The sequence below is a fragment of the Contarinia nasturtii genome, unplaced genomic scaffold, assembly GCF_009176525.2.
Source record: "Contarinia nasturtii isolate CC-2019 unplaced genomic scaffold, AAFC_CNas_1.1 Cnas_scaffold_695, whole genome shotgun sequence".
Lineage (NCBI taxonomy): Eukaryota > Metazoa > Arthropoda > Insecta > Diptera > Cecidomyiidae > Contarinia > Contarinia nasturtii.
This window is the reverse complement of record NW_022198046.1, coordinates 2,046,557-2,070,895: the sequence shown is the minus strand read 5'-3', so window position 1 is coordinate 2,070,895 and position 24,339 is coordinate 2,046,557. Positions and strand designations below refer to the sequence as shown.

General features: G+C 34.5%; 7 protein-coding genes across 13 annotated transcripts; 4 read left to right on the top strand and 3 right to left on the bottom strand.

Annotated features, from left to right (window-relative positions):
- Window positions 1-1,557: 1,557 nt before the first annotated feature.
- LOC116341152 (stromal membrane-associated protein 1) lies at window positions 1,558-4,270 on the bottom strand. Its single transcript, XM_031768060.1, has 3 exons — window positions 3,682-4,270; window positions 2,800-3,266; window positions 1,558-2,743 (listed from the first exon to the last, which is right to left on the bottom strand). The coding sequence occupies exons 1-3, from the start codon at window positions 3,800-3,802 to the stop codon at window positions 1,961-1,963; spliced, it is 1,371 nt and encodes a 456-aa protein (XP_031623920.1). The 5' UTR covers window positions 3,803-4,270; the 3' UTR covers window positions 1,558-1,960.
- Window positions 4,271-4,631: 361 nt separating this feature from the next.
- On the bottom strand, window positions 4,632-6,152 carry LOC116340738 (BTB/POZ domain-containing protein 3-like). Of its 2 annotated transcripts, none has more exons than XM_031767374.1 (2): window positions 5,076-6,152; window positions 4,632-5,012 (listed from the first exon to the last, which is right to left on the bottom strand). In XM_031767374.1, the coding sequence occupies exons 1-2, from the start codon at window positions 5,987-5,989 to the stop codon at window positions 4,823-4,825; spliced, it is 1,104 nt and encodes a 367-aa protein (XP_031623234.1). In that variant the 5' UTR covers window positions 5,990-6,152; the 3' UTR covers window positions 4,632-4,822. The 2 variants fall into 2 exon arrangements, with proteins under 2 accessions (XP_031623234.1, XP_031623235.1); XM_031767375.1 differs by having other exon boundaries at window positions 5,092-6,152.
- A 112-nt stretch (window positions 6,153-6,264) lies between these two features.
- LOC116340737 (glycine dehydrogenase (decarboxylating), mitochondrial) lies at window positions 6,265-10,834 on the bottom strand. The gene is made up of 12 exons (XM_031767373.1): window positions 10,500-10,834; window positions 10,302-10,380; window positions 9,586-9,721; window positions 9,136-9,526; window positions 8,940-9,072; window positions 8,678-8,855; window positions 7,596-8,608; window positions 7,455-7,522; window positions 7,348-7,384; window positions 6,856-7,267; window positions 6,559-6,787; window positions 6,265-6,488 (listed from the first exon to the last, which is right to left on the bottom strand). Exons 1-12 carry the CDS (start codon window positions 10,692-10,694, stop codon window positions 6,369-6,371), a joined length of 2,991 nt encoding a protein of 996 aa, XP_031623233.1. The 5' UTR covers window positions 10,695-10,834; the 3' UTR covers window positions 6,265-6,368.
- A 293-nt stretch (window positions 10,835-11,127) lies between these two features.
- LOC116340739 (UPF0691 protein C9orf116 homolog) lies at window positions 11,128-12,002 on the top strand. The gene is made up of 3 exons (XM_031767377.1): window positions 11,128-11,518; window positions 11,583-11,691; window positions 11,750-12,002. The coding sequence occupies exons 1-3, from the start codon at window positions 11,272-11,274 to the stop codon at window positions 11,847-11,849; spliced, it is 456 nt and encodes a 151-aa protein (XP_031623237.1). The 5' UTR covers window positions 11,128-11,271; the 3' UTR covers window positions 11,850-12,002.
- A 283-nt stretch (window positions 12,003-12,285) lies between these two features.
- On the top strand, window positions 12,286-13,694 carry LOC116341040 (sugar transporter SWEET1). 3 transcript variants are annotated; one of them, XM_031767891.1, is made up of 5 exons: window positions 12,286-12,513; window positions 12,580-12,681; window positions 12,826-12,903; window positions 12,969-13,198; window positions 13,305-13,694. In XM_031767891.1, exons 2-5 carry the CDS (start codon window positions 12,611-12,613, stop codon window positions 13,604-13,606), a joined length of 681 nt encoding a protein of 226 aa, XP_031623751.1. In that variant the 5' UTR covers window positions 12,286-12,513; window positions 12,580-12,610; the 3' UTR covers window positions 13,607-13,694. The 3 variants fall into 3 exon arrangements, with proteins under 3 accessions (XP_031623751.1, XP_031623750.1, XP_031623749.1); XM_031767890.1 differs by having other exon boundaries at window positions 12,288-12,501; XM_031767889.1 differs by having other exon boundaries at window positions 12,508-12,681.
- A 529-nt stretch (window positions 13,695-14,223) lies between these two features.
- Window positions 14,224-19,328, top strand: LOC116340975 (nucleolin 1). 4 transcript variants are annotated; one of them, XM_031767761.1, is made up of 7 exons: window positions 14,224-14,456; window positions 14,606-14,733; window positions 14,818-15,046; window positions 15,167-15,544; window positions 16,231-16,629; window positions 17,805-18,592; window positions 18,708-19,328. In XM_031767761.1, exons 2-7 carry the CDS (start codon window positions 14,620-14,622, stop codon window positions 18,912-18,914), a joined length of 2,115 nt encoding a protein of 704 aa, XP_031623621.1. In that variant the 5' UTR covers window positions 14,224-14,456; window positions 14,606-14,619; the 3' UTR covers window positions 18,915-19,328. The 4 variants fall into 4 exon arrangements, with proteins under 4 accessions (XP_031623621.1, XP_031623620.1, XP_031623619.1 ...); XM_031767760.1 differs by having other exon boundaries at window positions 14,818-15,544; window positions 16,240-16,629; XM_031767759.1 differs by having other exon boundaries at window positions 14,818-15,544.
- Window positions 19,329-20,735: 1,407 nt separating this feature from the next.
- Window positions 20,736-22,635, top strand: LOC116341143. The gene is made up of 2 exons (XM_031768048.1): window positions 20,736-20,825; window positions 20,945-22,635. Exons 1-2 carry the CDS (start codon window positions 20,775-20,777, stop codon window positions 22,481-22,483), a joined length of 1,590 nt encoding a protein of 529 aa, XP_031623908.1. The 5' UTR covers window positions 20,736-20,774; the 3' UTR covers window positions 22,484-22,635.
- Window positions 22,636-24,339: the final 1,704 nt, after the last annotated feature.

Below are 24,339 nucleotides of genomic sequence, written 5' to 3'. Positions count from 1 at the left end.
ACCACTCTACACACGCTGTATTTAATTACTGTTAAGTGCATGTTTTTTAAATGCCACACAAATTATCTTTTCTCATCTTATCTCATTATTTTAAAAAGAAAGTAAAAAATCATCAGAATTCGTTCAAATGTTTTGTTTTATTTATTAAGTAGCATTTCATCATACATAAAGTGCAGTATAATTTACTTAACAATTAGCGTCCAACACGTTGTTTTTTTTTTTAAATAAGGATTCGTTAACTTGTATTTTCCTAAAATGTAATTCGTTTTTGAAGTTAAATTGCAACTAAAAATATTCAATCTTTGATTGGAAATAAAACAGTTCATTCAAAAAATTACAAAAAAAAAATCGCAATATTTTAGAAAATTGAATAAAAAATAACTATAATGCCAATGGAAATTATTATAAACGAAAATTGCCAGAATGTATTTCTATTTAAGTGGGATAATTTCGAAAATAAAGTCGAAACTAATTTATTTTCATATTTCTCGTTGTTTTCTTATATGTTGTGCGCCACTTAATTTTCAGTTTTTATAGGATGAAAAAAAATGTCATTTTTCACATCATCAGTACTAATAATTCTCTAAAATTAGTCTTAAAAAAGAATGAAATTAAATGTCACAGTAAATTATAGAAATGTTTTTTTTTTCGTTTTTAATTAAATAGAGGCGCGATCGTAGCTCTCAATTTGGGTAAAAATATTGATGAACGAAAAAATCATCGAAAAACGGTGGCTTTTGTTTAAAAATAAAGAGTCGTTTAATTCAACGAATTACAAAAGACATTCAAAATGTCCAAGTGATTTTCCATAAAATACGGTTTTTTTTATCTCCTACTTTTTTCCGGGTGTATATTATCACCACAATTTTCGTTTCCTATTGATTGGTTACTAATAGTTTGCATCGATTTCTTCATTATATTGTTTTTAAACCTGAACACTGAGCCGCTGATACCACATGCGTTTACAATATATGCTGTTCCTGTTTTTCTCCATTATATCTGATCTAGTTTTAAATATAGCACAAATATTAGTGTAGCTATAAACTATATACTGTACTTAGATAAAGAGGATCAAATGTAGCCAGTTTGTAAGTTGGTATTTTTGTTTTTTGTTTGCTAAATAATTGTAGGAAAATAATTATGTACATGTTGATTTTTATTTGAAATGTATTTCTTTTCAAAAGGTAGATTATGTTATTCATCAGGTTCAGGGTTCATGATTTTTTGAGGAGCAAAAAGGTTACATACAACTCAATACATTGTTACGAAATACCAGTAGTAGTTTGATCAACTTTGATGTGATTGAACATAATTTTTTGTGGTCTTCTTTGCAAAATGTATGCGATCTTTGAAAGGTATCGTATATTCAATCACATGGTCCACTTCAATTGATAGTAGGTTTTGTTAAGCACCGATTTAAGTGAATAAACTTTTCTTAGTTTCACATGAGCATTAAAATAGTTCACATTTTTTGTTTTTCTTTGTTAAATTTCAAATCAGTTTTTGTTTTAGATTTTCATATGATCGAAAATGTTTTGTTTTTGGTTCCAGGTTTTGTGATGTTGATTGTTATTTTTATGTTCTATCAATTGAAATTACTTCACCGAAGAACAAAGAAATAAAAATTGATTGATCTTTTGTAGAATGTTTTGTTTTTAGTCTATATAAGTTTAAAAGTGCTTGCTACGAAAATAATAGTTAACATTTTCAAATTGCACCGTTCTCACAACATGTCTGTATCTCTTTACTCTAACTTCTTTCTCATATCGCCTCATAAATTCGTACATCGGCTCATTCAAATCATTTGTAGTTGTATTGTGTATACATTTTTCTCTAACAATATTATTAGTTTTTCATCTCTGCTGTCACCTAACTTTAATTCCTAATTTGTGGAAAGAAATTGTTTTTCCGCTTTCAAACTTTTGTGTATAGTCGAATTTAATCACAATGATCTAAATACCTATTGCCAAACGTTTCCCAAATTTAAATTGCCGAATTGTTGATTGACATTAGCATTTGGCGCATTTGGAAATGAATTGGTCTTGGTCGCGGCATTTCCTTGCTGGAATGATTGTAGCGACGGATTGATTTGAGGTACATTCGAGAAGCCCATTGATTGATTTGTCGTTGCTGGCAATATCATTGAATTTTGGAAATTCATTTGCGGTTGACCGCCTTGTTGCATCATTCCGAATTGTGCAAAATTATTCAAACCACTGGCCGGTGCCATGCCAAAAGCTGGTTGTTGTTGCTGTTGTTGGTACGGCATTTGCATACCGAATAGAGATCCATTGTCGGTTGCGTTCATCGATTGCATTCCTGGCATAAATTGATTTGTTTGCTGTGGTATTGTTGGTGCTGCACCATACAATGCCAAAATACTATCCTTTGTCATTTTGGCCTTTTCCTTTTCGTTCGGTACTTGATTGAAAAAATCATGCTCTTGTTGTGCTAACGTTGACTCAATTTTCGTTGAATTGGTATTTATTGATGGCACCGTAGATGTGGTTTTTCCATTTGCTGTCGTTTCACTCATAAAATAGCCAAAAATATCATTTGAATTATCAGCAGCCGGCTTTGTTTCGTTTGATGACGATAATGGGGGTCCATTCACAGGTGTTGACAATCCAAGCAAATCGGAACTGTACGATTTAACGTCGTTCACACTTTTATCAGCATTTATCGATGCATTTGTACTGTTTGGTGTAGAACGTGATGATGTTTTTGGACTACTTGAATTGGCCTAAAATTGAAAATTTTATAAATCTTTAGATCATGTAGAATTTTTGAATGTTTTACCGTTGGTTTGGGCAAAGGTGCAGGAATTGGAGTCGATTTAAATGATGGCGTTGATTTTGGTGTATCCAATTTGCCATTTGTTGATGTTGTTGTTGTTATCGGTAATCCCTTCTTTTTACGCTTTTGTTTTTCCATTTCTTCGTCGATCTCTTTGTCCCAATTGACTTTTACCGGTGGTGGTTGAACCCACTCACGTGCTACATACTTCTTTTGCTCGTATTTTGCACGAATAAATGTTTCCAGTGCTGAATCAGTTTGGGGCCGTCGAAAACTGTCGGGCATTTGTGCTTCGTAAACAGCACGAGCTCGTGAATTGCCCATTTGTTGCAGGGACACAACTTGTTCTGGTGTCCATGTATCTAAATTCACAGATTTTACGCGCGATATGTGAACACCTAAATTTCGATGAATACCAGCGCAACGAATACACAAAAAGACACCAAGATTCCATGATGCCCACCTAGGACCTAATAGCACAATTAAAAAAACAACAACATTTTTTTTTAACAAATTGAATGTGATAATAATAATTAAAATCTTATGGGTCATTCAATTGAGAGAGTTCAAGCAAAATACACGCATAAAATCAACATAAAAAATCAATTTGAAGTTCAATTGGGTATTTATTAGTGGTACGCTGCAGTCAAGTAAGCGATATCAGTTAACTGCCTCATTATTTCAGGCAATTTATTGGTAAATCGATTCGACATATACAGAATGGAGGATATAAAAGGGGCGGTGTACTGTGAAACGTCATCGTCCAACAATTTTGATAAGAATTATGAGTATGTATGAGAATTGTAAAAAAAACAGGAATCTTGTGTATCAAGTGTCGCATCAAACCCGACTTTTATATGACCAAGTAGTAACTAGGATTTTTACCTTTCGCATCACAATCCACACAGTATTTATTGTCCTCATCACGTAGCATTAATGACAATAGAGTTTGACATTTTTCTTGTATGAATTTTGTACGCTCACTCTCTTTACGACTGCTGGTCATTATGTTGCAACTTTTCTTTTCTCTGTTTCTCTCACACACACACGAACTGATTCAAATGTTTCGATTAGATCGAAACGAAATACTTTTCTTCTAATTTATTCAATCAATTGCACTTGTTGTACACAAACAATTCGCTTGCATTGAATAGAATTCCAATGTTAAATGAGTGAATTTAACCGTGACTTGATATTTTCTCTTCTCGCCGTTTCCACCCAAAATATAAAACACGAATTACTCCAAATGAAACCAATTTGTAACAAATTGATAGTTATATTCACTGTTCATACACACACACTGAACAACTACCACTTTGTGCACGGATAAAACGAAAAACAAACCACACAAATTTTTAAAAACTAAATTCAATTAGGCTGTACTATTCGATTTGCTCTATCTATATTTTTTTCTTCTTTCCTACACGTCGATTGTACTCTGTTGTGCCATATAATACTCTCTCTGACTCTTGCTACTACTGAATAGGCTCATTTTATGTGTTTGTTTGTGCATCTGTGTATTGACTTGTTATCGTAGGCAACATCGAATCAACTTCATGTTCGTCAACTAAAATTAACCAACTTCATGCAATATGAGGCTCTTTTGAAATGTGATGCCTTTTTAAATGGAATTACCGGCGTTATCTAAGTTACTTTCATTATGTTGACGAATTTCATCACAAATTGATATCATTGCATCGCAAAAATATTGTCAAACTAAAACTTGTCTTGTGAATTACTTGGTTCAATGCACTTTACACAGCTGTGTTGAACGATTCACATGAATTTTACATAGATAGATAACCAAATACACGCCTGGTAAAATGAAACGCCAATTTTAATCCAAGTTGTCTTTAATAATTCTTATAAATAAATTTAATAAATTACTTTCAACTGCTTTCAACGTAATAAAATATAAAAATTTAAAGAATAATGCGTAGATTGATGACTACTGTGAATCAGCCAGCCGGCTGCTAACATCGAAAATAGGCGTATGGCTGCATTGTGGCCGGATGGCTAAGTTCTCCTATTTTTCGTTGTTTTTTTCAAATAAACCTTGTGGTCCTTTTCTATTTGCTTCATAATCCTCGAAACGCAGTTCTTCAACAGACATTTCGTCATACACTTTCATAGCAGTAATGTTGTGATGAAGTGTGGACACATTTTGAAGACAACCATTCTTATTAAGTACCGAATGTACAAGTACTGGGACATACCTAGGTTGATCAGAAGAAAAGGATGGTAAAAATGGAAATAAATCAGTAAGTAACGGGACATACTTTTTAACGGCCGAACCTTTAACCGCTATACTTGATGCCTCTTCGAATGAAATGCTCATTCGGCTTAGTTGTGACTCTTCATTTCGAAGCGCCACACTGAATTTGCTCGGTTTGAAGTTCTTTAAGCTACCAATTATGTATGTTATTTCCTTCATTTCATCTGGTGTGAAAAATCCATCATACAGACTATTCAATTGAACGAATTCTTCGAGTGTCATCGATCGGAAGCGAATTTCCTCGACAGCATCACCCAACTCAGCCCGTAAGTTTTCTATTTTTTCTGCATCGACATTCTTCAGGCGACATTCCGCTTTCGCCCAAACAATACAAGCATCGAAAAGGTCAGACTCTTTGCAGTTCAAACAGTCCATTTTCAAAATTTCTTTCAGCATTGCACGGTCACAATAGTTAAAAAAGTCATCACATTGTTTGAACATTTCCTTGATATTTGCGGCGATGTAGCAATGAACGAGGTCTTTCACTTCTTCAATATCATATAAAGTAATCAATTGATAATACTGCCACAAGTTTTCCTTTCTCTTTATTTGTTTCGTTAGAAAAGAAACGCATTCTCTTTCAAAACCATCGACAAGTGTTTGTTTGGAAAAGCTCAAAATGCTGTCGATGTTTTCGGCTGTCAGCGCAACATCGCCTACGTAGAAATACTGCAAGAATGTATCGAATTCATCTGCTGATATATCTTTCACAATGATGTCGTCTTTGTCTGGTTGGGGCCCATAAAATTGAGCCTTGTATTTTGGACTGATTGACGCCAATACACATCGGTGAGCACGAATTCGTTTGGATTCCACGATAAAAGTCACGTCGCCCGTTTCATCTTTGTTGTGATAAAGTTCGATCAGAATATGGTCTCGTTGATTTTTTGCTTCTTCTCTGCTTGATGCAAAAAGCATTTTGTTAAACTGAACAACTAAACTACAACTGAAAAATAGATGATCAAAAGGCAACAATTGAATTACAAATTCACACAAGTAGCGACATGAATCAACATGAATAGTGAAAAAAATCCACAATCAAATGTCAAAATATACTTTGATCATTACTTAAGTGCGTAAATTTACTTAAAGATGAAGAAGATTTGAACTTAATTTTTTGCATAAAAATCGTTAACAATTGTTAATGTTCCATTATTTTAAAATGGAATTTCGAATGAAATTCACAAATATTGTGTAAAAAAATTGATTTTATTTTAAAAAATTATTTCAGATTTTTTAAAAATATTAATTAACGTAATTTGTAAGGTATGAATTGTAGAAGAGCAAGCGTTGCGACTTAATCGACATTAAAGTCAGGTAAGATAGGCGGGCATGTGCAAATCAGGTGTTTATCGCCAAAAACGTCATCAATCCTTCCAACGGTGGGCCAAATTTTTGCATCGGGTTTCACGAATGACTGTAATAAATTTTACATGGAAAAATCATTATTTTCTATAATTCGAGTGAAAAAAAAACAATTTCTGTACCGCTGGGAATGCAGCTTGTTGTCTTGTATACGGTCGATTCCAGTCGTTTGAAATGACTTGAGCTTGAGTATGTGGTGCCATTTTCAATGGATTAACTGCTTTGTCCAATTGTCCTTCTTCAATTTGACGAATCTCCTCACGAATCGATATCATTGAATCGCAAAAACGATCGAGCTCAAGTTTATCTTCCGATTCAGTTGGTTCGACCATCAATGTACCAGCCACCGGCCTGTAAAAATCATGAGTTGAACATTTCGAAGTTCGCATTTTCTACTATTTTAATAACTTTGTTCTTACCATGACATGGTCGGTGAATGGAAACCATAATCCATTAAACGTTTAGCCACATCAATGGCTTCGATGTTTGCCGTTTTCTTAAAATCACGAATATCAATGATAAACTCATGCGCAACCAAACCATCACCATTGTCTCGGAACAGAGTTCGATAGTGTTCACCCAAACGTTTTGACATGTAATTTGCATTGAGAATTGCAATTTGAGTGGCCCGTTTCAAACCACGAGTGCCCATCATTTTAATGTATGCCCATGATATTGGTAAAATTGCCGCGCTTCCATACGGAGCCGCACTAACGACACCATAACTTTTGTTTGGCACATCCAAATGATCGTAAGGATCAATGACTGGATGAGTTGGCAGGTATGGAGCTAAATGACGTTTTACACCGATTGGACCCATGCCTGGACCACCTGGATTTGACGTAGATGAATAATGATCGATTTGGATCGATTATGGATGGAAATAATCTACAAGTAAATTGAATACATACCTCCACCATGTGGAATACAGAATGTTTTATGCAGATTCTGGAAATTAAAATGTAAAGGATACAAAAGATTAAGAAAATGATTTGCTATTATTGAATAAGATACTCACCAAGTGTGAAACATCGCTGCCAAAGTCACCTGGTCGACACAAACCAACTTGTGCGTTCATATTGGCACCTATGTGAAATAAGATATTTGAACTTAATAACTTCTACAAAAAAAAAACGGTGTCATAAGTGTATTTACTTACCATCCAAATAAACTTGACCGCCATGTTTATGAATCAAATCGCAAATATCGATAACAGTTTCATCAAAAATTCCATTTGTTGATGGATACGTAATCATGAGGCATGAAAGATCGTTCTTATGTTCGTTAACTTTTTCCTTCAAGTGCTCCATATCGATATTTCCATTCGATGGACTGACGCGAATTGCTTCGATTTTCATTCCAGCCATTTGGGCTGATGCTGGATTTGTTCCATGTGCACTGATTGGAATCAAACACACATTACGATGGGCCTCATTTCGTGCTTCATGATATGCTCGAATGGCTCTCAAACCGGCATATTCACCTTGTGCCCCACTATTCGGTTGCAATGAAATGTAATCATAACCAGTAATTTCGCATAAGTCTTTCTCCAATTCGCGGAACAATGTTTGATAGCCTTTAGTTTGTGAATTTGGTGCGAATGGATGGATTTCGGTGAAGTGACGATCGGAACATGGAAGCATCTCGGTGGTTGAATTCAATTTCATTGTACAAGAACCAAGAGGAATCATAGAATGGACCAATGAAATGTCTTTGTTTTCCAATTTTTTCATATAACGAACCATTCTAGTCTCACTGTGATGACTACTGAACACTGGATGTGTTAAAAATGCTGATGTCCGTCTAAAACTTGATTTTGAAACACTGTCTTGGCTTGCATCGTACGAATCGAGAACTCTTTTTAAATTTTTACAACGGAAAATCTCCAATAGATCTTCAACGTCGGCTGGTTTCACAGTTTCGTCAAGCGCAATACCAATGGTGCCATCATCAAAGTATCTCAAATTAATTTCTTTTTTCTCGGCGGCTGATTTTATCTCATCAACTGTTAGATTGATCGGCTTTATGTGAAGCGTATCAAAGAATACATGATTCAATGACTTGTGACCGGCAGTAGTCAAACCATAATTCAATGTGAGCGCTGAATCATGGATTTTATTTGCAATTTCTTTCAATCCATCATGACCATGGTATACAGCATACATGGCAGACCTGTGAATAAACGAATGCAAAATTGATTAAATATGTTGAACAGAAACGTATTTTCAACTGTGCACATACATGTTGGCCAATAGAGCTTGAGCCGTACAAATGTTACTTGTGGCTTTGTCACGGCGAATATGTTGTTCACGTGTCTGCAATGCTAAGCGATATGCATCGAAGCCATCCTGATCACGAGCTACACCAACCATCCGGCCTGGCATTAATCGCACCAAATTCTGTTTGCATGCAAAGAAAGCTAAACAAAATGCGAGATTTCAATTTAGAAAAACGTGTCAATTTGCTTGATAATAATTAAAATACGGCTCTTAAACTGTATTACCTGCATGTGGACCCCCGTATCCCAGAGGAACACCGAACCTCTGCGAATTACCAATGGCAATGTCGGCACCAAATTCACCCGGTGGCCGTAGAATAGTCAATGCCATCAGATCCGTAGCCACTGCCACCAATGTCTAAATGATTTGAATAGATTTTCATAAATTCTTCCTTTATCGCAACAATATTTTACAACTTACTCCGTTCTTTTTCGCATTCTTCGCGATCTCAGTATAATCTTCCACATTACCGCATGTATCTGGATATTGAATCAAAATGCCCGAAATTTCACGACTCTCAAAATTGCATTGGTCAATTGGGCCAACGACCAATTCCAATCCCAGGGCATCAGTACGCGTACGAATGCACTCCAATGTTTGCGGATGAATGCGATCCGAAATGTACAATTTCTTACGCTTATTGTGACGCGTACACAATGTCATTGCTTCAGCAGCGGCCGTACCTTCGTCGAGCAGAGATGCATTTGCAATATCCAAACCAGTTATCTCTGATACCATCGTTTGATAATTCAATAAAGATTCGAGACGACCTTGTGAGATTTCCGGTTGATAAGGGGTGTACTGCGTAGTCCTATGATTAAATAAAAATTCAATAGAAAAATGTTGAACAGTTGTATGTTGTGCACATACCATCCTGGATTTTCAAATATATTTCGCATGATTGTGTGTGGTACATAGCAATTATGATAGCCCATCCCAATGTAACTTCTCCATATTTTATTACTCTGTGCAATTTCACGAGCTCTGGCTATCAACTCGTGTTCATCTAATCACAAAGAAGAAAACGAAAGTAAGAAGAAAAAAACAAACAATTAAAATCAATGACATATTTTCAATCACGCACGAATCGCAATCATTTCCTAGCTAGCTCTTTATCAATTAGACGAGCTGGCAAAACTATGGGCCAACTTAAAGTTGAAATTTTATTTTTTTTGACTTTACACAAGACATATTGGCAAAACTATTCGATTTATATCGGCCAAAAAGATTTTTGATTACAAGCATGGAAAAAATCGGAGGCAAATGCGAAAATATGTTGATGTTATTGTTTCCATGTCCGTAATCATGGCACTATCGTCTCACATGCTTGTGCTATTTATGAAATGTTGTTGTTTTTCATCGAAATATTTACTCTTAATCAATTTCGTTGGGGGTCTAGTACATAATGACCCTATTTATATTACGCGGTGGTCATTGATAATCTCTGACATCAATTGGCCGTAAATATTTTCTACTTATAATGTCAATATTTTTGAAAATGGAAAAACAACAACAACATTGGCCGAAAAAACAACATCAAAATATTGCAGAATGTTGAAATACTACGAAGTTTTTTCATCACTTACCAAATGGTTCGTCGAGTTTTAGATCCCGTCGTAGTTGAATATGCTTCGGCACCGCTTTATCAGTTAGCTCATCTAGTGACTGTGAATGAGATGATTACGTTAATTTGTCGAAAAACAAACTTAAATGCAGCGGAAAAAACTGGGAATAATTTCTATCTCTAAATTAATAAATTCAATGAAAAAGTTAATGTTACATACCTTGTATCCGATGTAATCCAACATAGCAACAACTTCAGTTTTCCTCGGTCCAATGTGTCGTGATGGAAAGTCCGTTTTGTGGGGGAATACTTCTTTGACCGTTGCCAAAAATCGTTTTTGTACATTATCATAGTAAGCGCGACGTTGAATCGTCGGCAACGCCGATATTTTTTTTAATACTGTGATTCGTTGCATTTGGAATATATTCCGTTGTCAAATTTAAATTACAAGAAAAAATTACAAGAAACACGTTTCAATTCAACAACAGCGAAGCTGATCGAAATTTGAACCTTACTCTATGGCAGCTCAACGCAATTTGTAATAATTCATCGTTCGAATTGAGAATTTTACATGAGCTACCGATAATTTTTCCGCAATTAATATTAACAAAAACGTTTAATCTGTACATGTTATCAGTTAGCAATTGAAAAGCAATGCAAAGCGACAGCTTATGCATACACAGACGATTTCATTATCATGATTTGTCTCATCATTCGCACAATCCATCGGTTCAAACGGTTCAATTTTGAATATGTTATATGCTATACATTGTTATTGGTATCTCGATCAGTATTGTGCTTTGACATTCGACATTGAAACCATGCGGCCAACAAATTGCAAACGAAATGTCAAACCGAAACTATGTTTATCAATTAAACCCAGTTATTATCGCATTGCTATGGAAACGGTGTAAACATGTTTCTTTTTTACAAATTGCAGTTTTATCTGACAAAGTAAAGCAAAATCGAATTTGTGGTAACAATTAACGAAAATGGTCGGAGGTTGCACTTGTCTTGGCTGCGAGAATCTTGCAAATCGTCTGAAAAGGTCCGATCGAAAAGAGTGTATCCCAACTGAATCGTATAACAATCGTTTTGATCGCGATAACAATCCAGATGCTTATTCGGAAAAATGTATTCCAAAGTTCGAAACTAACACTAGCCAGCAATATGAACGTAATGTCAACACATCGGATTTATATCGAACGCTTAATATTCCCGACCGTTTTGAACGTTCCTGTGAGTATTCTGTTTGTTTATTTAACTCTAAATGAGGTGAAGTCATGTCATCACTTTATTTTAGCTACATTGAATGGATATGGCAGCCAATACAAAACATATCATCCAGTATTTCAAACGACCAATTCAGAGTATGGCTGGATACCTCCGAATCCTCACACAGTACCTCATAGGTATGAAATATGATTGTTTTTTTTCGAATCGCTATTAATATTTGATTTGGATTTTCAGTTACTATCCTCGCTCAAATGAATTCTCGAAATTGTTAGCGAAAAGCGGAATGTATCGCAACTATTCACTAAACACGATGATAGATAGATCTCGTGTGTAACAACAATTCTTCCCTTTGTCCACTTGAAATCAATATATTTTCCATGTTATTTCTCTAGAAATATAAGTTTAAATCAAATTGCTTTAAATGTATTCTATGCTCAAATTTAAGAGACTATAAGCGGGTCTATTATCTGCAATTTCTTATAACAGAGTTTTCGATGACAAAATATGTGTATACAATATATGTAGAGAATGTTCTCATCGGTTTTTAAATAAACAAATTAATTTTCATTTCATTCATATAATTACGTTTATATCGTGTTTTTTTGTTGTTGTAAATTTACCGAGTGCATATCATTTTTTTGAAACTACGATTTTTGTGTGTGTACACCTGTCAAATGTGACATTTTGTAATTTCAACACATCGTCGACTACGTTCGCATCTCTTTTATTCACCAATTTTGTTTTTATTTACACTTGAAAGATTGTACAGTATTCTGTATTGGAAAAATGTCTTAATATTTTCGTAGCCATTGACTTTACTTATATGTGTATCAGAAGCTATATTGTTTGTTATATGTGACACGTAGTGAACGTAGGCTACGAATATGGATTGATGAGCGAATGGAAGATTTTATAAAAAATACAAAGAAGCTGCGCTTTCGATGAATTGTGATTAATTTGATCAGTTGTTGGGCGAAATTGTTTTGGTGAAGATTGTTGTGTGAAGTTTTTATTTGTTTTGTTTTTATTTAATTGTAAGTGAATTCAAATTCAATGTTTGACAGATTGGAAAATATTTTCCGCAACCAGGAAAATATGATCACTTTGAATGCCGTTCTATCCGCGTCGACTGTGACCACAACATTTCTGCAATTCATGTCAGGAGCGTATGTAGAAAAAACCAATCATTCTTTCTTTGTATATTTTTTTGTCGTAAAAATCAAAGTTCACATTCGGAGATAGTTCCAAAAAGCCATTTTGTACAACAAACACAAGTCCGTAATTTAATCATGTATTAATTTCATTATCAGGTTGGTGTGCCGAAAATTTGTACAAAACAAGAGCACGGGGGATTCGTCTGCGTTTCCATTTATCTGCGGTTTCCTATCGTAAGTCAAAAAGGTTTACGTTTTAAATCACATTTGATATCATTGGTATATTTGTGATATTACAGATGCAGTTTATGGCTGAAATATGGCACATTGGCAAATGAAATGACCGTCGTTTTGGTCAATGCAGTTGGAGCCACATTGTTTTTTAGCTATTTTATTGTGTTTTGGATGTTTACGGTTAACACCGGTGCAATTTATCGTCAATTTTTTGGCGCAATTCTTGTGCTCGGCCTTGTACTTTCCTATACCAATTACTATCAAGAGAATCGAAATGAAGCGATCGAAGTTGTTGGTGAGTCAATTTAATTTGAGTTTTTAAAGGCGAAATCCACATAAATATCAAATTATGGCATTAGCAAAAAACCTGCAATTCTAAATTCATTTTATTCTATTTACAGGTTACGTATGTTGTACAATAACAGTGTTATTCTTTGCAGCCCCTTGTTGTATGTTAGTAGATGTATTTCGAACAAGGTCTACCGAAATGCTGCCTATCCCGCTAATTTTGATGTCATTCATCGGGTCAGTCCAATGGCTTGCCTTCGGCATCATTGCAAATGACATATTCCTTCAAATTCCAAATCTTCTTGGTGCCTTATTATCCGGCACACAATTATCTTTGGTTTGCATTTATCCAAATAAACCAAGAATATCAAGTACATCAACCTCAAGCACTGATATTCCATATGCAATTTTTTAAGCCTTTAAGTAAATTAGCTAAAAATGAAATAAAAACATATTTCGTTGTACGTTACGTTACAAACGACCTTAGCACGCAATACATTCAATCAAGCGATATATGTTTTTTTATAATTTCATATTCGGGTGATTTAAAATGATGAAGTATTTTTTAAGTTTTAAAAAAAACAACATTACAATACATGATATTGATCTTTTTTTTTTAAACAGATGTGTATATTTAGAGAAATGTTAAAATAAAAACATATTTACATTAAAAATCTGTAGTCAATTTCATTAAAATCTATTGTGTGGTTTACATTACTATGTAAACGAGACCTTAACATAACAGAAATGGTCCTTTACACTGTTGACAGCTCTAGTGTTGTATTGCCAAACTGAAAACATTGAAAATTCCCCATCGAAACCATGTGTCACGGATTTTGTCCGAAGCGTGCATATATATCTATCTCTTTCAACGTTCATTAGTTGCGTACGGCTACTCACTGGAAGAAGCGAGACGGATCTATTTGATTTCATTATTTTGTTGAAGCTGTTGAACACTTTTGTTGTATTTATGTTTTCGTTTTATCAAGTTGTGAATTCCCATGCGTATGAAAAATTAACTCGTGTTGGTCTTTTCCATTCCGTATCTATAGCGGAATACACACATGTTTTCAACTAGAAACATAATAAATTGAAAAAAATTGTGAAAAAGGTGTGCGTATCCATTGGGATTTTTACAAAAAGTAATTGTGTGAATCAATAACATTTCAACAAAGTGACTTTTTATCGAAATCAATACATTTTTGCTGCATTTTACTGCCGACAATTCTTTTTCCGAATCTTAACCTTTAAGTGAGAGGAAAAACGTGAGTGATTTTTCGACGCTCATTTTTTTCCAAATCATTGATTTTTCGTTTTTTTTTCGTTGTGACATAATTTGAATTTTCTTTCTTCATTCCTATGTGCTAAACACTAAACAATTTTTTTATTTTAAATTAATTTCGAATTTTTCCAGACAACAATTACAAAATGGTATCGAAAGTTAAAGCAAATAAGCGCAAGCAATCCGAAGTGACACCATTGAAAGAAGATGTTTTGGCTGCCAAGACGAAACAAATAAACATTGGAACACCCAATAAGAAGGTAATTTATCAACGTCAAAGAAATCATAAAATGTTTTTGTCGAAAAACACCAAAATTAATTCTCCCTAATTTGATACATTTAAGGATGCCAAATCCAAAAAGGTTGTTCCAATTGTGCCAAAAAAACAAGAGAGCAGCAGCAGCAGTGAGGATGATAGCAGCGAAGAAGAAGAACAAGTTGCTGTTAAACCAACACCAATTAAAAGCGGTAAGGCAAATGGCAAAGCACCGGTTAAAGCTGAAGAAAGTAGCAGCGAAGAAGAATCCGATTCTGATGAGGAAGAAGTATCGAAACCAACGCCAGCCAAGCAAGTTAAAGTAACACCAGCTAAAGCAAATGGCAAAGCACCGGTTAAAGCTGAAGAAAGTAGCAGCGAAGAAGAATCTGATTCTGATGAGGAAGAAGTATCGAAACCAACGCCAGCCAAACAAGCTGAAGTAACACCAGCTAAAGCAAATGGCAAATCAGCCGCTGCAGCTAAAGCAAAAGAAAGCAGCGATGAAGAAGATTCCGATTCGGATGAAGAAGAGAAACCAGCACCGGCTAAAGTTGCACCGGCCAAAGTTATACCAGCCAAACAAAAGGGCAAAGCTGCTAATGTTGCTGAAGAGAGCAGCAGCGAAGAGGAATCCGATTCAGATGAGGAAGAGTCGAAACCAACACCAGCCAAACAGGCAAAAGTCGTGCCAGCACAACAAAAGGGCAAATCAGTCGTAGCAAATGATGACAGTGATGATGAATCAGATAGCGACGAAGATGACGACGATGATGAAGAAGAAGAAGAACTACCTAAAGCTGCTGTTGTAAAAGGTATTTAACATTTTTGCTTTGTTTTTTTATGAACATTTGTTTTATTTTTGCATACCTGTTCTTCTATTGTTCTATTGATTTATTTTTCTACCTTTTTGAACCATTGACTTGAATCAGTCATTTGAAATTGAACTTTTTTGTGAAAAGTAAACACAATTTGTTTGCTGTTATTCCCTTTATTGAAGTTACTAAGCCCAATAGAATGAATAAGTCAGCGGGATATTCATACAATTTCTATTTAAAAAAAAAATTCTAGTAATTTCTTCACATACAATGTGTATAACTTTTTTACTGGGAACTTCACGCACTAGAAACACTAATCGTACTGTGCCAGTTGCTGCTAATTGCTGCTAGTTTCACTTGTTTTTATAGTATTAGTTATTTAAAGAAAACTTTTCTTCTTCTTCTTCTTCGTTAAATATTTGCATATTTATTATCAGCTTTCAATCGATGGATTATTATTGGAATATTTTTCGAACAATAGCATAGAATTTTATGATCCTCAACTGAGAAAAATCGAAAAATGTCACATAGATCAAAGCAAAATAAAGAGTCCTACGGGAGTAAGACGAACTTTTCCGCACAGTGATAGTTGTTGATAAGACTTTTTATTTGAATCTCCGTTCACTCAATAATATTCCTGTTATGTCTTTCAACATTTTCAATATTGTACTTATTGTCTTTGGGTAAAAAAGCTGTGGCTCCAAAGCAAGAAGAAAGCAGCGAAGAAGACAGCAGTGATGATGATGAGGAAGAATCTCCTGTAAAAGCTGTTATCAATAAGAAATCAGCGCCGGCCACTAAAAAACCAGCAGCGCCAGCAGCAAAAGAAGAATTCGAAGATGATGATGAAGCAGTTGAAGAGGAGCCAATCCAAAAGAAGCCAGCCAAACAACAGCAAGCACCGAAAAATGACAACCCATTCGGAAAGAACGGCGGAAAACGCAAGGGAAATGACAACAATGAAAGTGCACCACAGAATAAATTCGGCAAAGGTGGTGATGGAAATCGTCAACCGATGACTTGCTACAATTGCAATGAGACTGGGCGTATGTCCAGCGAGTGTCCAACGAAAAAAGGGCTAGGTAAATGTTCCAAATACGGTGACTGTGTTGATGCACCATTAACGCCTGTGGATGAGCAGGTGCAGCCGCCACCACCTGTCATTCGAGCACCCGCTTATATGTCACGGCGGAAATTTTTATTTTATGTTGACGGCCGCAGGCTGGTGACACGTCAACGCGAGAAATTATTGGAAAGGTGGGTCCGGTCGTTGAGGAAGACCATGGCTAATTTGAAACGTTGTCTTACACGTTATAAAGCCAAAGTGGTAAATTTGCAAGGCAAAGTTGTAAATTTGCAAGGCGAAGTAGAACAATTGCAAAGCAAATTAGAGCAATGTAGATGTCAAGATGAATAAAGAGTCTTACGGGAGTAAGACGAACTTTTCCGCACGGTGGTGGTTGCGTATTTTATTAAGCAAGTTCAAAATAATATTTGTTCGATTTTTAAAGCCTTTCAAGCGGCGTAAAGTTCGAGACCAAAAAATATGTTCAAACCTTGGCATAGAAATATAATTAATAATAATAATAATAATAATAATAATAATAATGACTGCACCGACAGTTTTCATCATTTAAATAAATAAATAAATTGTATATACAATTTTAAATTTCATTTTTGGCAATTTCTCAATTATTCTCCATTCTGTTTTAAATAATTTTCAATTCTTAGCTTAATTGTATTAGGATTTACATTCAAATCAATTAACTTAACATCACCGTTTCTTAATGTTTTGCAATAGAATTCATTGAAAGTAGTAAGCATGTAATTAATTGGTTCATATAATGTATAATCATTTTTTCACGTCATATTTCATTAAAAGATCATTAAACGCTGAATGTTTTTCTTTTTTGCATTGAATATACACTTTTCCTGCACAAAAATTACACGTCAAGTATATTTCCGCATAATTTAGGTCACTGCATTTTCGTTCCATACAACAATGCATTTCACTTGACATTGTGTATTTTTTTCCTCGATTTTTCAAAATTGTTCACTTTTAAATTGGTTTTTGTTGCAGAACTTCAATTTATTTTTGTGCAACACACGTTTCTCTACTGTTTTATGCACAGAGCATGTTTTTTTCAAAATATTTTCTTTTCGATTTTTGAATCTTCGTTCACTTCATTGATGACAATTTATGTACAATTCCTGTTATGTCTTTCAACATTTTCAATTTTGTACTTATTGTTTTTAGGTAAAAAAGCTGTGGCTCCAAAACAAGAAGAAAGCAGCGAAGAAGACAGCAGTGATGATGATGAGGAAGAATCTCCTATAAAAGCTGTTGTCAATAAGAAATCAGCACCAGCCACTAAAAAACCAGCAGCAAAAGAAGAATCCGAAGATGATGAATCAGACGATGATGATGAAGCAGTTGAAGAGGAGCCAATCCAAAAGAAGCCAGCCAAACAACAGCAAGCACCGAAAAATGACAACCCATTCGGAAAGAGCGGCGGAAAACGCAAGGGAAATGACAACAATGAAAGTGCACCACAGAATAAATTCGGCAAAGGTGGTGATGGAAATCGTCAACCGATGACTTGCTACAATTGCAATGAGACTGGGCACATGTCACGCGAGTGTCCAACGAAAAAAGGGCCAGGTAAATGTTTCAATTGCAATGAAGAAGGCCATATGTCACGTGAATGTCCACAAAAGAGACAAGGTGGCGGCAATAGTAACAGCACTTGCTACAATTGCAATGAGACCGGTCACTTTTCACGCGAATGCCCACAGAAAAAAGGTCCAGGCAATTGCTTTAAATGCGGCGAAGAAGGTCATATGTCACGTGAATGCCCCAATAAATCCACTGATGATAAAGCCTGTTTTGGATGCCGTAAACCAGGCCACACTCTTCGTGATTGTCCAACTAGCCAAAAGAATAAAGCTTGCTTAAAATGCGGTTCCGAAGAACACACATACAGACAATGCACACAAGAAGGCGATAAATTCAGTTTTGCCGACTGCTTCGTATGTAAAGAAAAGGTAAGCTTTCAAACTTTGTATTTCCATCATGTTGACTTTATTGTCATCAAAACATGAAAAATGTATGTAAGCAATATACTAAATTTGTTATTTGTTTTCTTTAATTCGTACTCAGGGACACATTTCAAATCAATGTCCACAACGACAGGGTGACAAGGGAGGCTTTAACAAAGGCGGGTTTAATAAGGGAGGCTTTAACAAAGGCGGTTTCAACAAAGGAGGAAACAAAGGTGGATTCAACAAAAGTGGAGGTGGCTTCAATAAATTCAACAAAGACAGTTCAGCACAGTCATCAAACAAAGTGACTAAATTCGATGATTAGACAATATACAGTGTATATTTGATGGATTTTGATTTTATTGTATGCGAAATTACAATTTACTAACATTTAAGTTTATTCACTTTATTTATGTTTAAGAACTTTCTGAAATCTATTCAAAAATCAACACATTGTACTTCTTATACATAAATAATACCCACCATTCGAAATATTACAATGGAGGTGGACCTTTAGCGACAGATAAGGCATCAATTATTCAACTTCAAACTATATTCGACAGCATAGATTTTTAATTCCATAAAGATTATAATCAAACAACATAGAATGTGTATTGACGGGCTTCTGTCCATTTTTATTTTATTCATGGGCAGAACTCATTTATCATTTCTTTAAATATAAAACGGTAAAACGTTGGTAATCTACACACAATAAATATTGAATCATAATCAACAAAAACCGTTATTTCAATTAAAATGGAATGGTTCTAGTTTCTTTTATACTTACCGTTAACATTACACATGGACTATATAACATATGTCCCACTCAAATTGGCACAACTTACAGCGTTTATTACACTGCAATAACAAATACCAAAATAACGAAATAAGCAATTCGACGAAATACATCCATTCGCGATGGCGTACAAATTGGATTTACGAAAAAGTGTCAAATGGTTTTGGCGGGATATATCGTCGAATGTCCGCACATGTGAAAGTCGAAACTTGGGACTAGGTTTAAATAATTGTACCAAAAATGTACTCAATTGTAGCTTACTCGTTTGGATAATATTTGAGGTTCAAATTTCGGGGCACTTCAATTTGCCGGTCAACTAGCCAAAATAAAACTCAAAGATATTTTTTGAATTTTTATTGCTGATAATAATTGTAAAGAAAGTTTTGAGACTAAATTCAGGCGTTTATTACGCTACATAAACAAAATAAAAAATGTCAAGACTTACAAGGACTCCCACTCTACTGTCAAGCACAATTTGCACAAAAATTTCCATTCGCGATGGCGTACAAATTGGATTTACGAAAAAGTGTCTCAAATGGTTTTGGCGGCTAAGTTCAAAACAAATTCTGCATGTGTCTAAATATGGACCAATCTGTCTGCGAACCATGTATCGTGTTTCATGGATTTAATATGAATGTAAAGATTCTAGAAAAAGCAAAAAGTCTGATCGTTCTCCCATTCTGAGTGCTCAAGCCTTTCAAAACTGTCATCGATTGGTCAAGCAAAATTCATTTTTTGGTGATTTTTATGGTTACAGCACATCCAAATTTGAACCAAAACGATAGATTTAGACACGATCATTAGTAATCAGCAAAATAATTTACGAAAAAAATTCCAAATAGTGTCAAAAATTGGGTACCCACTTCGCCTTATAGCATGTTGCACTGGAAAATTCATCATTTTGGATAGTGAAACATTTAATTAACAGAACACCAATTTTCGTGTTGAGCAAGCGGAAAAAACCGTCAGTTGAGAAGCCAATGTTACTAACCTCATTATTTATAAACGTGTGCAAACATATTCCTGCGAAACATTAACATACTGAATAGAAGAATTAAGAAAAGTCGAGGAATGTGTTTTGAAAATATTGAGAAAAAAAACCATACACAATTTGTTCTCGATACCAATCGAATACGAGGCTCCATGGTTGTCGAGAATTCGGCGCGTGTAAAATCGATCGACTATAATAAAATACCTCAAATGATTCCATGCGTTGGTAAACCGTTTCTATAACAACTTATTAAGATAATGAAAATAATTCTTTACATTCTTCTTTCAGCCGCGTGGAACTTTCATTCCAAAATTGTGTATAAAAGGGGTTGATGAAAATTTTTAGATCATCATTGCGTGTACAGTTCTATTGTATACAAAACTCTTTTGAGACTTAAAATGAAGCCGATCTTTGTTCTTTCGATCTTATCGCTTGCCGCATTCATTCAGGTATAAAATATATTTTAATTAGAGAAATAAATAAATATTTGGATTTCTTTAAACTTTCAATAAGTTTGTTATGTGCAAAAAAAATTAATTATTTTTTTCTATAATTCTTATCGATCAAGGTGATTAACGGTGAAGACGCAACTTTCGGTAATGTGGTTAATGTTTTCAATGCCAAATGCACCGAAAAGAAAGTTCCAGTGAAATCATTGGATTTCATGGTAAAAATCGCGTCGAACGTTGATCAAGTTGAACAAAATTTGAAAGCACCTGCCAAGCAATTCATGAGCGAAGAAAAAGTTACAAACATCCTAAAACAAATGCCAGATGAAATGACAGTTTTAAAATTGAAACTCGAAACTGGTGCTCGTGACTTTGTTCACAGTGTAATCGATTGGGTTAATAATGAACAAGCATCAATTGAAAAATTGAATCATGAAGTTGCTGCTGCACTTGCCTTTGCGCCGCACAGTGAAGACTTTAAAACAGCATTCAACCATTGGGCCGCTGATAAAAATACGAAAGTCGATCATTTGAAAAAGGCTGCAGGTAGTATTGATGCTATGCAAGCATACTTCAGTCAATTGCATGCCACATTCGAAAATGAAATGGCCGAAGCTGAGAAAGTCAAATCGAATATTGAACATGGCATGAATTCAGCAAACACAGAATTCGACAAACTTCACGGAACCAACTCTGAAGCCGCACAAAAAATTATTGAACAAGCCCGGTTACATATGACCACAGTAACTGAAAACCAAGCTAAATTACTCATTCATCTTGGTGCTTTGAAAGCGGTTCTTGATGAATACAATGAGGAACGCACCGCATGGGCAAAATATGTCGTTGGAATCAATGATTCATTTGAACTTGTCACATTCGATAAGGTTGCAAAGGTTTTCAAAACAAAATGCACCGAAAAGAAAGTCCCAGTAAAGTCATTGGACTTTATGGTAAAAATCTCGCCCAACGTCAATCAATTTGAACAACATCTGAAAGTTCCGATGAAGCAACTTATGAGTGAAGAAAAAGTTGCAAACATCCTAAAACAAATGCCGGATGAGATGACCGTTTTAAAATTGAAACTCGAAACTGGTGCTCGCGACTTGATTCACAGTATAATCGATTGGGCTAATAACGAACAAATCTCAATTGAAAAATTGAATTACAAAGTTGCCTCCGCTCTTGCATTCAAACCACACAATGAAGAATTTAAGAAAGCATTCAGTCATTGGGTCACGGACAAAAATACCAAAGCAGATCATTTGAAAAAGGCTGCAGGTGGCATTGATGCTATGCAAGCATACTACAATCAATTGCATGCTGCATTCGACAAAGAAATGACCGAGGCTCAGAATTTAAGATCGAACATTGAACAGGGCATCGTTTCAGCTAACGCAGTATTCGATAAACTTCATGGAACCAACTCTGAAGCCGCACAAAAAATTGTCGAGGAAGCACGTTTAAAATTGTCCACAGTCACTGAAAACCAAACTAAATTGGTTAAACATCTTAATATTGTAATGACAATTTTGAGCGAATATAATGCACAACGTAGCTCATGGGCAGAATATGTTGTTGGAAAATTGGATTCAATCCATTTACCATCTGCAACACACGTTGATTCACTTATCGACATTTTGAACAGTTTGAAATTGTAAAAAAAAAGGTTTTAAAAGTCTCTTTAAGTTACATTTGCTGACAAAATTAGTTGAACCAATAATTTCAAAGAGAAAAATGATCATTATATAACCTAAGCATTATAGCACTTGTTTATATACGAAATAAATGCTCACAAATGTTCATCAGAAAATGTTTTATTTTTTTCTTTCAAAATAATAATTTTTAATGCTTTCTTGATTAAATGGGTTTCTTCTTTTTTATTAGTTGAGAAACGAAAAGAAAGTGGTTAAAGCGCTATTTTTGATATAATAAGAAGTTCAAATATTGGACCAGATGTTCGTTATTTTATCTGAAGAATTTCACCGAACACAAACTTTGAAAAGAAAAGAAGAATATTTCTGAATGTTAATACATATAAACATTGTGTTTTGTTTTTAGGGCACTTTTTTGATGAATGATAACGTCAAAATGAAATAAAATCATGTTTGTCGCAGCGAGATAGATTTTAAAATTTAAATAAATTGGTTGGCTTGATGTATCAAAAAATACAGTTTCGTCTTTTTATTTTGAAGTTATTATCATTCCATTTGAGAAAATTGGACGAAGAGTGCCACATAAGTAATTATGATCCCCATAAGCTATCAAAATGGAATTATAAAAAAAAAAATCATTTAAAATGTAACATTTTACTCAAAAACCATTTACTCAAAACATACACGAATAAAAGTGCGAGTTTCAATGATGAAAAGGCCTTTAACATCAAAACAAATTGGACGGTAATTTATTTGATGAGCGGCTACATGGATCTGCAAATGAAAAATAATAATTGACTTTTAATAGATATTTTCTAATTTAATTTTGTAATTTACTAGGGGCTAGGGTAGGAAAATAAAGAAAACTGAACAAAACTAGAACTTATTAGGTACAACCATGTCATAAACACCAGTACCCTTCGATTTTACCTCTCGATTTATATCTTTATTTGAAATGCTTGTACAAATATTAAATAGCTCCATGTTTATCGACTCATCCTATTTTATAAACATTTTATTATAGTAGATATTTTCTTTATGAATTCTTTTTTCGCTCACCAAATCATAGCAGTCATTGGCAATCTTATTCAAACAAAAGAGACTCACAGCATTACGAGTGACGAAAAAAAATGTTGCTATAAGAAAAACATCTAAAAAAAAGGAATACACACATTTCATTACACACGAATTTCGTCCAAATTCGCTATATTCCGAAAAAATTATCTATTTACCATTATTGAAACCGACAAATTTCTTACAAACTTGGCGATAAAAGAAATTCAAGAATGTTATGGATGAGTGGCAATTCATTAGGATGAATGCCAACTCTGACCAGCCAAACATCGAATTAATAAGTCTTGTCATTTCGCAAATGAGGCCATAATAATTTCGTATCCATTTGAATTGCTTTTTCATATTTTCAACATTTGAATTGTATGACTTTTTAACTTTTCGCATTTCACTTACTATGGTCTGTAAGTGAAACTCAACCACGTACAAATGCAGTAAGTAAAAAAATAAGCGATTTATGGAAATATTTATAAATATAAAATACATAAATTTTTGCACTTCGCTTGTTGTGCGTTCATTGAATAAAGAGTATATTGTGAAGAGGATGTCTGCAGTTTGAATAAAAATTAATAAAAAAAAATAGTTCCATTTATCAAAATGCATCTGGCTGAATTGCGATTCAGAAATTCGAAAAAAAAATTGCCAAAAATTGTGAACGTCAGCACGATGTCTATATGATTCATATATTACCAACCAGTATGTTAGAGAGTAATTGAAATAACATAGTATAAAATTTAACACATCTAATTGTTCCATGAGATGCATCAATTCAAAAAACGATCCAATGGCGA